Source organism: Barbus barbus, assembly GCF_936440315.1.
Source record: "Barbus barbus genome assembly, chromosome: 3".
NCBI classification, from domain to species: domain Eukaryota; kingdom Metazoa; phylum Chordata; class Actinopteri; order Cypriniformes; family Cyprinidae; genus Barbus; species Barbus barbus.
Window position 1 is genome coordinate 42,803,755 of NC_136731.1, and position 12,805 is coordinate 42,816,559.

At 38.1% G+C, this 12,805-nt stretch overlaps 1 protein-coding gene across 1 annotated transcript; it reads left to right on the forward strand.

Moving 5' to 3' along the window:
* The first annotated feature begins 908 nt into the window (after nt 1-908).
* On the forward strand, nt 909-11,890 carry LOC306852211 (tripartite motif-containing protein 16-like). The gene is made up of 6 exons (XM_079388903.1): nt 909-1,559; nt 2,878-2,973; nt 5,106-5,327; nt 5,406-5,562; nt 5,668-5,727; nt 10,981-11,890. The coding sequence occupies exons 1-6, from the start codon at nt 945-947 to the stop codon at nt 11,505-11,507; spliced, it is 1,677 nt and encodes a 558-aa protein (XP_079245029.1). The 5' UTR covers nt 909-944; the 3' UTR covers nt 11,508-11,890.
* The last annotated feature ends 915 nt before the right edge of the window (nt 11,891-12,805 follow it).

A 12,805-nucleotide genomic window follows, 5' to 3' on the forward strand; every position in this document is an offset into this window, starting at 1 on the left:
AGAGTGGGGACCTGGGACATCAATACTTTCACAAAGCAAGGTAAACAGTTCCTCATGAGTAGCTCCGGTTGGAACTGGGATATGGCTTTAGGACAAGAGTATTTACTTGCCAAACGAGTGCTCTGATGGACAGAAAAATTGTTCTCATCTAGAATAGCTTCCCCTGTTTGGCTTTGATGTTGTTGAGATTCTTCGATTGATTCGACCCACGGATCTTCGTCATTGGCAGCAGAAGACATGATAACCAGCTGGGTGAGTAACAAGCATAGTCAAAAACAACCGTAATTTCATGGTACGGCAACATACGGTGAGGTTCTTGCAAGCAGCGTACAGAGGGAAGCAGCAAAGCAAGCAGACAGAAGCCGGGTTTAAATAAGGCGCCTTGTTTGAGATTTGCCAATTGAGAGCTTGGGAGTCGGATCAGCTGATAGGGGCCAGGTTTAAATTTCTCCAATCAGCTAATAGTGGAGCTTGACTACGAGGCCTGCCTGAACTAACACAGAATGCTTGATAAGTGGTGTTGTAATTTATTGAAACCTGTATAATGTCATGAGTTCTTTGGTCATTTCATAGTGCTATGAGAGTATGGAAATCAGTAACGGTGCATCCTGCCGAGAAATCTATTTAAGTTAATCATGATCAGAATGTTTACTAATATATACCTTTAAGATACTATACAACTATGCATCCTTTAGAAAATAATATAAGGTGTACCTGTTTGAAGGGTACCACAGTGACAGCTTTTGTACCTGTTTTGACAATCCATATACTGCCACACCTATCATTAAAAACACAACAGTACCCTTACAGTATGTCACACCCTACAGAAATACCTGTTTCTCAAGAATGTATTTAAAAGGATAAACCCTCCTATATAAGGAGGAAATTAACTGTCGAGTTGCAGTGTTTATCATCTGTCTGTCTGTGTTTTCATATACAGTGAAATGGCAGAAACTAATATATCAGTGGATCAGGATCAGTTCAGCTGCCCAGTGTGTCTGGATCTACTGCAGGATCCAGTGACAATTCCCTGTGGACACAACTGCTGTAAGAAATGCATCACAGATGTCTGGGATCAGGACGATCAGAAGGGAACCTACAGATGTCCTTTATGCAAACAGTCCTTTACACCAAGACCAGTTTTAGGTAAGAACATGGTGGTTGCTGAAATGGTGGAAAAACTGAAGAAGATGAGGCTCCAAGCTACTCCTCTTCCTGCTACTTCTGCTGATCCTCCTGCTTTGGTTCACATTGGATCTGGAGATGTTCAGTGTGACTCCTGTACTGAAATTAAACAGAAAGCAGTGAAATCGTGTCTGGAGTGTCGAAGCTCTTACTGTCCAATTCACCTTGAACAGCACGAGAATCTCTTCAGAGGTAATAAACACAACCTGATGGACGCCACTGGACGCCTGCAGGAGATGATCTGCCCTCGACATCATAAAAAGCTGGAAATTTACTGCCGTACCGACCAACGATGTTTATGCATGATGTGTTTGGTGGACGAACACAAACATCATGACACTGTATCAACTGCAGCAGCGAGAACCGAGAAACAGGTAAGTCTCCCAGGCCATGGAAATCCATATGATCATATTCAAGGGCACTTGATTAAAAAACAGATTGACTAATGCAGTTCCTGAGATAGCAGCAGAAACATAAATTAGCTCATTTTATTGCCATCTATCTATCTGGAATGTCTGTGTACTTGTATGAGTAGTGGGAAATATTCGGGATTAGGGATGTTTGACGATAAATCATGATAAAATTCCCCACGGTTAGTATTACCGTTTCATATTTTAATTATCACTAAAACCGTATGCGATTACCCCGATTTGAGCAACTCACGATAAATAAATACTGTCCAGCATAAAGCACAGTTTTAAGTAACAGTCTCAGGTGCGCACAGAGTAGTTTCGTTTTGAGTGAAAATAGAGCAGAAAAGCTGGGAGGTTTTAAAAGACTGCTGAGGGAATTATGCAAATTAATTTATGAATTAATTAATTATATTAATGTACCTCTGAAGGTTCTGAATGTCTTCAGAAACGATTCGATGGCATTTTGTTTTCATCTTCGCTCCATGTAATACCTAAAGGTGTTCTCAATCGCAATACTGCTTTGTTCACGAAGGTTACTGCAAACAGCTTTATTCAGCTTTTCCATATAAAGCGCCACCTGCTGTCAGAGAGTGGATTTACATAGACTTATATTTACATTCAGAACGTGGCCAAAAATGGATCGAATTTGCATGTCCTGCTGAATTATTAGAATTATCTAGAATCATTTTTGGAGCAGATAAAATACATATAATCATTTATTAATCAATTATCATTTTGACTTAATCCTTTTCTTTATTTAAAGGCGGAAATGTGAGGTTTACATTTTTATGAAACTTTTTCAAAGCTTTATTTGAACATTTACATTAGATATTTGAACATGCTATTAAACTGTTGTCAGTCAAGTTGTCATTTAAAATCTGAACATCATTGGTCATGTTATATTTTTAGTGATTATGCAAACAGAAAGTCATTTTATTTGTTGATTTTTAAATATAAAACTTGGTGAAGTGATTTATGTGTCAGTACTTTTTGAATATCTCCAGCACGTTTTAACAATACCGTGATAATACTGATAACCATGATAATTTTGATCACTATAATCGTGATAAGAAATGTTCATACCGTTACATCCCTATTCAGGATCATCTAAAAAATGTAGGGTCTTTGAGTGTTATTGTCTTTACAGTGAAAAAAGAAGAAGTCATAAACACATTAGTGCTGTTAGATTAGGATATTACCTCAGATAAATATGGAAGAGTTTGGTGATTTACTGCATCCTGAGGAAAACCTGAACCTCAAGTTTTTCTGTTTCATGCAGAAAAATTTGGACGAGATGCAGATAAAACTTGACCAGAAAATCCAGAAGAAAAAGGAAGACATCGAGGAGCTAAGGGGCGCTGTGGCATCTCATAAGGTGAGATTTGAAGAGCAAATAGAATAAATGAAAATGAAAGAAAACTTGTTGAAACCCTGTCATAGTTTATTCATCTTGATGTTTAAAATATCGAAATCACATGAAAATCAAATTGTTGCACCACATACCACAGGTACAAGAGCAGCCAATGTGCAGAGTGCAGATCCTGTCAGTGCAAAGTGATCCCCCATCTATCTGTTCATTCAGAGCATTTTCATTGTCAGCAAATTATTGTTACAGTAGACAAGGAAATGTATTATACACAGTGGTGGAGGTAACGAATTACAACTACTCACGTTACTGTAATTAAGTAATTTTTCATGTACTTGTACTTTTGGAATGAACCACTCAAAGCTTGAAATAATGGTTACATTTAAATCATAATTCGTTACTGAGTACCCCCAATTTGAATTGATATTCAAACCTTTGATGGCATTTCAGTAGCCAATAAAGATCCGATCGTAAACGGACCAATAAAAGCCCTGATATCTGAACCGGGAAAAGCCGCCGCTGCTGAAGAGCTGATCGGACAGTGAGGGAGTATGGCAAGCTGTTTTGACTTTTATTAATTCTCAGGATATGAATTCTTGATATTAACAATTCAGTTTTCACTAGTTAAAATGTTAATTCTTGATATCAGGAATTGGATTTCTACTAGTAACAATTGCAATTTTTGATATCAGCAATTACATTTCCACTAGTAACAATATTAATTTTTGATATCAACAATTCAATTTTCACTAGTTAAATGTCACCATAGGCTGCCATTCAAAATGAATTGTTGATTTTAAGAATTAATTTCTTACTAGTTGAAATTCCAATTTCACATCAGAAATACAATTCTTACTAGTAAAAATGTCCATTCTTGATATCAACAATTTAATTCTTGATATTAACAATTTAATTGTCACTAGTGACAGTTAATTTCTGATATCAATAATTAAATTGTTGATATCAGAAATACATTTTCAGATATCAGAAATGAACATGGCTTGATTTTCTCACAAATGCGTGCAGGCTGATTTCTCAATAAAGCAACTTCCTTTTCCAAAAACAGCAAATGGTGCTGTCAGAGACCCGAGTTCCGAAACACCTGTTTACCTTTTCAGGGAGTACAGCAGACCAACATGCCCCACTCATGTTTCTGTCTTACTATTTCTATAATTAACCATTTAGATGTTTTCACAAAGCGACCCTACTACAATGTGAGTGAAATTCACAATAAGTGCTGTCTGACTCAACGCAACTGAAATGTTCCCACTCCCAGGCCCAGAAGCATATAAGGACATCGATAAAATAGTCCATGTGACATCAGTGGCTCAGCTTCAATTTTGTGAAGCTACGAGAATACTTTTTGTGCTTAAAGAAAACAAAAAAAACTATTTATTGAACAGCGCGTGCACAAACGTAATCAGCGTTGTAGCGGAAAGCGCACATGCGGCGTGATACTCTCTAAAATGGCAGACAACAGTAACTCGGGGGAGAACAATTGTTATTCTGATAGCTTCACAAAATTGAAGTTGAGCCACTGATATCACATGGACTGTTTTACGGATGTCCTTACTGAATGACGTACTTATGAATGAAGTTCATTCTTCACTATAAATGACTGAACTTGGAAGTCCTGGATGTCTTTCAATTTGCCTGTGTAACTAGAAGAACACCAACAAAAGAGCGGGAATGTAACTGTGTTGTATGAAAATATATTTTTTTGATTTTTTTTTTTTTTTTTTGCCATATGGGTATTTGGAGGGCTGAATACTAGTCCGAGTCCGAATAGCAAGTCCGAATGAGTAATTAAATAAAAATAAATCATTAAATATAAAAAAGGACTCCTCTAAAGTTAAATCTGAATTTAGATCTGCATGTTAAAAAAAATATTTACCGACTGTAAATTACCATCATTTTTACATGTTTAAACACTACTTAAATCATATTTGAGAATAAGTGGGACCTCCTGATGACTCTGGGGCCCTATGCAACTTGTGTCCAGGGAGGACTGGCACAGGCAGCGTGTTTAATGAAGTTAGTGTACACAGTTATATCAGCATTAACCATCCATTCTGTGAGGATTATAGGACAGGATGAAACAATCATGTGATGTGATGATTGTGATGTGTTTTCTATGACAGCGCTCTGCACAGACAGCAGTGGAGGACAGTGAGAGGATCGTCCGCTCCATTGAGAAACATTACTCTGAGGTGACGCAGCTGATCAGAGATCAGGAAAGAGCTGCAGTGAGTCGAGCTGAACTGAAACTGGAGCGACTGGAGAAGGCGCTCCATGATCTGAAGAGGAAAGATGCTGAGCTGAAAGATATTTCACAGACAGATGATCATATTCATTTCCTCCAGGTAACAGAGATCTTCTGAGTACTGAGGACTTCAACAGGCTTTTGTGATTACATTGTGTTTGTGTTTTTGTGTCTGTAGAGTTTGTCGTCTGCTTCAGTCTCTCTCTCTGGATCTACAGACGCCTACAGTGTCAGCTCTCATCTCTCTTTTGATGATGTAGTGAAATCATTCTCTCAACTCAGAGACAAACTGCAGCAGTTCTCCAGAAAGGAGACAGAAAAGATAACTGAAATTGGTACATTTCTGTGGATTCTTTTATTCTCATTCATTAAATATAAATTGACTATCAATTTCCTTTTGACACGTGAATTAATCTGCAAATGTGTTTTGGTGTCTGTAGTGAAAACCATCCAGGTCATTATTGCTCCTGAGTATGAGACCAGAGAGGAGTTTCTACAATGTGAGTTATTATGAAAAACACACACAAACACTGACAATCATTGAGAGATATACATGATTAAACATGATGATCTTACTAAAGGGTTGTTCCAGAAACAGCAATTGGGTATACAGTATAAAACTATAATTTACAAAAAAAGGAAATTGCAGTGTAAACCAGTAAATCCAACAACGCACACTGCTACTAAAACCTGTTTTGTACCTTTACTGATAACCACCATAATAATACAGGTGGTAAAAAATGAAGCCAGATGAAGAATCATTAAAAGGTTCATCAAAAGTAGCTTTTCCACAAGCTGAATTATACTAGTGAAGGAAGGGTTCAGTCATCTCAAACATAAAACAATATAATGGTAACACATACAGTGCCTATAGAAAGTCTTCATACCCCTTCATTTTTTTTTCACATTTTCTCATGTTGCGCTATTATGTTAAACTGCTTTAAATTACTTTTTTCCACATAAATCTACACCCTACTCACCATAATGACAAAGCTAAAACCGGATTTATCACAACTTTGCAAATGTATTAAAAAGGAAACACTGAAAAAAAATGACATTACACAAGTCTTCATACCCTTAACTCAAAACTTAGTTAAAGCACTTTGGCAACAATTACAGCCTCAGGTCTTTTTGGGTATGATGCAACACGCTTAGCACATCTGCATTTGTTTTTTTTTTGTTGCCATTTTTCTCTTAGGATCATCTCATGATCTGTCAGGTTGGCTGGGGACCATCATTGGGCAGTCATTTATAGGTTTCTCAAAAAGATGACTGATTGCCTCCGCTCTGGCTGGGCCACTCGAGGACGTTCATACAGTCATCCCTAAGCCTCTCCTGCATTGTCTTGGCTGTGTGTAGGGTGATTGTCATGTTGGAAGGTGAACTTTCAGCCCAGTCTGAGGTTCTGAGCGCTTTGAACCAGGTTTTCATTAAGGATATTGCTGTATTTGGCTGAATTCAGCTTTCCGTCTCCTCTGATCAGTTCCAAAGTCCCTGCCGCTGAAAAAAAAAAAAAAAACACTGAATGATGCTGCGTCCACCATGCTTCACCGTTGGGATTGTATTATGCAGGTGATAAGCGGTGCTTGGTTTCCCTCAGACATGACTAAGGAATTGAGGTTCATCAGATCAGAGAATCTTTTTTTTTTCATAGTCTGAGAGTTATTTGGGTGTATTTTTGTTAATTCCAATCAGGGTTTCATGTATCTTTACTGAGGAGAAGCTTGAGTTTGGTCACTTTGCCATCAATCCCAGATTGGTGGAGTGTCACAGTGATGTTTGTCCTTTTATAAGTTTCTCCCATCTCCATATAAGATCATGGAGCTATAGTGGCCATCAGTGTCACCTCTCCAACCAAGACCCTTCTCCTTCGATTGCTTCATTTGGCCAGGAGGTTATCTAGGAAGAGTCCTGATTGTTTCAAACTTCTTCCATTAAGAACTATGGAAGCCAAATTGGGGCAGTCGTGACCTAATGGATAGAGAATTAGACTTGTAACCTGAAGGTGGTGGGTTTGAGTCTCAGGTCCGGGATTGTAGGTAGGGGGAGTGAATAACCAACACTCTCTCCACCCTCAATACCACGACTGAGGTGAGACCCTTGAGCAAGCTACCGAACCCCCAACTGCTCCCCGGGCGCTGCAGCTTTGGCTGCCCACTGCTCCGGGTGTATGTTCACTACTGTGTGTACACTTGGATGGGTTAAATGCAGAGCACAAATTCAGAGTATGGGTCACCATGCTCGGCCACACACCACTTCCCCCAAATGAATGAATGATGCATTTATATAGCGCTTTATTGTGTATTGCTGTACACCCAAAGCGCTTTACAATCATGTGGGGGGGGGGGGTCTCTCCTCAACCACCACCAGTGTGCAGCATCCACATGGATGATGCGATGGCAGCCACACTACAACGGCGCCAGTGCGCTCACCACACACCAGCTACAGGTGGAGGGGAGAGAGAGTCCTAGAGCCAATCAAGTGGATGGGGATTATTAGGAGGCCATGATAGACAAAGGCCAGTAAAGGGAATTTGGCCAGGACACCGGGATTACACCCCTACTCTTTACGAGAAGTGCCATAGGATTTTTAATGACCACAGAGAGTCAGGACCTCGGTTTAACGTCTCATCCGAAAGACGAAATGCTCCTGTGAACCTTCAGCACAGCAGAATTTTTTTCTGTAGTCTTCCCCAGATCTGTCTCAGCACAATCCTGTCTCTTAGCTCTGCAGGCCATTCCTTTGACCTCATGGCTTAGTTTTTGCTCTGGCATCCATTTCAGCTGTTAAACTTTATATAGACCTTTCCAAATCATGTCCAATCAACTGAATTTGCCACAGGTTAACTCCAGTCAGAGTATAGAAACATCTCAAAGACGATCCAGTGAAACTGGAATGCTCCTGATCTAAATTTCAAGTGTCAAAGCAAAGGGTATGAAGACTTGTGTAATGTCATTGTTTCAGTGTTTCCTTTTTAATACATTTGCAAAGCTGTGATAAATCCGGTTTTTGTTTTGTCGTTATGGTGAGTGGGGTGTAGATTTATGTGAAAAAAAGTAATTTAAAGCAGTTTAACATAACATAACATAACAAAATGTGAAAAAAATGAAAGTGTATGTAGACTTTATATAGGCACTGTATAACTGTAACTGTAAAATAATGCAATGAACATTCATTAAACAACAGATGTAATATAAAACCCAGTTGTGAATGACAACAAAAACTATTAAGAAGCATAATTATTTAAAATAAATAATTTCAGATGTGAAGGGTATTCTTTTTCACCGTAAATTATAATTAGATTTGATTTCTTTACTTCTAAAATTAACATTTAACAGCATTTCACAGTAAAAATTACATGAAATGTCCTTTTAGATCTATTACAGTTTTGCCCGGTATGTAGTACGAGAACTTACTGTTTACCTATTAACAGTTTTTTTTATAGTATTTTTTACATTATTTTACAGTTAAATTACAGTCTCCATTTGAAATAACGAAATTGAGCACACAAAATATGTGACATGTGAAAGGCCCCTTACTCTATAGCTTGAGATATTTAAAGGAAGAACATAAAAAGTGCTTGTCTTGTTAGTATTTGTTTACATAGTCGGTATTGCCTTTCTTGGTTTATTGCGGGAGCACAAACTTTGGGTTACCAATTTGGGGTGAACTGAAGCAATTCCAAATCAATTATCCAGAAATGATGACCGCAAGCAAGCATTGTGGTTTATCAAAGGTTTAATGTTAAAGGGCACCTGTTATGCAAAATTTACTTTCACATGTTGTTTGGACATAAATGTGTGGTGGCAGTGTGTGTACACAACCACCCTATAAAGATTAAAATCCACCCACTCCTTTTTTTTAATCTCCATAAATCATCAGCATCGTCTCAGAGCAAGCCGATCACGGAATCCGTAAAAAAATCACAATTTACAAGCCTCACCCACAACTGTTGATTGACACTGCCGTAATCTAGCCAAGACACCATTCTGAGTGAGATCCGCCATGTTTATCTTAACGCTAGAGTATTTAAAAGCAGCATTCAAGTAAGAAATGTCTTCTTGTTAAGGCTATAGACCAGGGGTGTCAAACTCAGTTCCTGGACTAGGGTTGGAGTTAAACTCTGCAGGGCTGCGACCCTCCAGGAACTGAGTTTGACACATGTGCTATAGACGTTATCCACAGATCTAATATAAACATGCGATTTCCTTCCAAGGTGTTTACCTTCACAAACATAACCGGGTCACACTTTATATTAGGTGGCCTTAACTACTATGTACTTACATCAAAAAATAAGTACAATGTACTTATTGTGTTCATATTGCATTGCAAAACACTTTTGCTGCTATTGAGGTGGGATACGTGTAAGGTTAGGGACAGGTTTGGTAGTATGGGTAGGTTTAAGGGTGGGTTAAGGTGTCAGGGATAGGTCAACAGTGTAATTATAAATGTAATTACAAAAATTACAGATGTAATTACATATAGGTATAGGTTTTTGAAAAATATATATATAAGTACAATGCAAAAACATGTATGTACACAATCATTGCATTGTACTAAATTAATAATTTAAAATGTAAGAACATAGTTGTTAAGGCCACCTAATATAAAGTGGGACCCATAACCGACTGTGTTTTTGTAACTTATGCGTGTTTTTAAAATAAACTCGTGTGTGACAGAGAACTTTAGTACTTACATGCCATGTGCAGCCACTTTCTATATGCGTGCATCGGATGTGTGCGCATATAATATGGCTTTAAAATGTGCGATTTCAGTGCGATAGACATGATAATCAAAACCAAACAGATGATTTTTTTGTTTTTTTGTTACAACAGAGATTATTTTACTATAGGGAGATGAGAGGGTCTATATTACTTGCTATTCGAGAAAGTGTAACGGCTAACTCGGACCACGTGTCCCTTAATAACCAATCATATTATAGCCTCAACGTCATTGCATTTCAGTCAGAGTTGTACGATACTCAATCACCATTTACGGATCCCATAGGAATGAATGAGATGTGCCGTAAGCTGAATCCCACCTGTCGCAAAAAGTCAGTGACTTCTCTTATAAAATGGCATTTTTTTCGTGGTGAACTCTAAAAATAGTTCAATTCAAAAGTATTGTTTAGTGTAAAACATGTCGAAGATTAGCAGATAGGCTGTAGATTGATTAAATAATAAGCAGTTTCCTCTAATAAGCTGTTTATTTAGTGTGGTGGAGCCTCTCCTCCATTGACATCCATTAAAAAAAAAAAGAACAGCCTCTGGTCTCCTTTCCCACGTACTGCCAGACCGGAAGTGTTAGCTTTTGCCGTTACGCATTTTCGGGTAATGGTTGTAGGCTTGCCTTCTACTGGCTTTGGTTACAAGCTGTAAAGACACTTCTTTATTCTGGAAAAGAGGGTGGGGAACAGCTGCTCATTTGCATTTAAAGAGACATGCTCTAATACAGCTTGTTTCTGCTTCCACTCAAAATAGGCATTTTCAAAATGATATAATAAATGATCTGTGGGGTATTTTGAGCTGAAACTTCAGGGACACATTCTGGGGACATCTGAGACTTATATTACATCTTGTGAAAAGGGGCATAATAGGTGCCCTTTAATGCATTCTGGAATACTTTCTCCTAAATCTTTATTAACCTTACTAAAATATTCAATATACTAAAATATTAAACTAATATATTACGTAAATGATTAAAATCATACTTCATTATTTAGATGCAGATTATTATGTCTTTATTTTCATCAGATTTCCATCCATTCACTTTGGATCCAAACACGGTGCATTCAAGAATCCGTCTGCATGAAAACAACACAGTGATCACTTCCTCCAGCAGCAGATACAGTTATCCTGATCGTTCAGAGAGATTTGGTCATTGGTTTCAGGCGTTGTGTACAGAGAGTGTGACTGGACGCTGTTACTGGGAGGTGGAGTGGAGCGGTGATGAAGTGGGTATAGCAGTGGCATATAAGAGCATCAGGAGGAAGGGAAAGGGTGATAGTCGATTTGGATATGATGATCAGTCCTGGAGATTGTACTGCTGTGACTCCAGTTGTTCATTCTGGTACAATAACATCAAGACTCAACTCCCTGTGGTGTCCAGCCATAAAATAGGAGTGTATGTGGATTACAGCACAGGGACTTTGTCATTTTTAAGTGTCTCTGACAAAATAAGTCTCATCCACAGAGTCCAGACCACATTCACTCAGCCGCTCTATCCTGGGATTGCTTTAGGTTACAAGGCGACAGCAAAACTGTGTCGTCTAGCAATGTAAACAATATTGCTATATCACATGTGTAAGCACCATGATACATCAGCAACAATGAGTTGATATAAAATCACTTAATTCAACAGTTGATATCTCAGATAGTATAACAGTTTTGTCAAATTAATCCTATAATGCTTGTGACATATGAGTAAGAAGTGATAAAAAATCATTGTGTTTTTATTTTTTTGAATTTTTCTTTGATGAAATATTTGATTACATTTTTACCATTGATTTTCAAATCTGAGTGTCATGCTGGGTTAATGAAAGATATGTTTTAATAATTATAATATATTATATGCTGTTTAGTGTAACACTGCAACACAATTAGTGGATTTTTACCCAAATGTGAATGTATCATCTCCTATTACCTGCAGTTCAAATGATTGTTTAACAAATAAAGCAAAAAAACAAAGACAGATGTATCGCCTTCAGTCCAGCTCAGATCTTCTGCTTCACCACCAGGAGGCACTATTAGATGTATCCCATATATCTGATTCTGTGACGAGGAGGACGAGACGTGAGACGTGTGGATCCAAGTGCAAGCTCTTTATTATAAAACATGGTCATAAACAGGTATGGCAAGGGCAAAACACAAGAATAGTCCTAGAACAAGCGTGGGTCAGCGATCGGCGTGCAATATCCAAAGAACTAGACAGAAGGGGTAATCTAGGTACGAGAGCAATAATCCAATACAGAGGCAAACAAAGTCCAAAGGGCAAGGCTAAGTGTAAATCCACAGAACAAGGGCAGGAATCAAACACGGGAAGACAACCAGGAAAACTAATGATAGAAACACTCTGTAGAGTAGCTAGGCTAAACAATACTCAGCATTATCCGAGAGGAAGTCCCAGGCTTATATAGCGTGTGTGATTGTGTGATCAGCAGTGCAATCAGGGTAATGAGAGATTGGTGCCAGCTGTGTGTCGTCAGTGCAATGGATGATGGGAATTGTATTTTTAAGTGTTGTGCAATAGGTAGTGTAATGCCAGAGTCCATGTGGTGAGTGAGTGACCTCAGGTGGTGATTGAACAGAAATGCACGGACCAGATTTATGACAATATCAAGCAAAAAAGTAACCAGTAATAAGTTCAGTAAAAATCAGTAATAAGTTACTCACGTTTTTCATTTTTATTTCTTAATTTTTCATTTTCAGTAGGTATAACAAATTGCTTTTCACAGTGAAGAACTTTGGCATTGAAAACGTAAAGTTGAATGGACAATTTTTGGTTGCACTTTATCTTACAGTACATGGACTTACTGTGTACTTACAGGCTACTTGCCTAAGAAAGTACTGGTAATATAGG

Excerpts from the sequence above, each read along its gene's own strand:
- LOC306852211 (XM_079388903.1), top strand. The coding sequence starts at position 945 with ATGGCAGAAACTAATATATCAGTGGATCAGGATCAGTTCAGCTGCCCA. Across the intron at positions 5,328-5,405 it reads ATCATATTCATTTCCTCCAG|AGTTTGTCGTCTGCTTCAGT; the intron begins GTAACAGAGATC and ends TTGTGTCTGTAG. Across the intron at positions 5,563-5,667 it reads AGAAAAGATAACTGAAATTG|TGAAAACCATCCAGGTCATT; the intron begins GTACATTTCTGT and ends TGGTGTCTGTAG.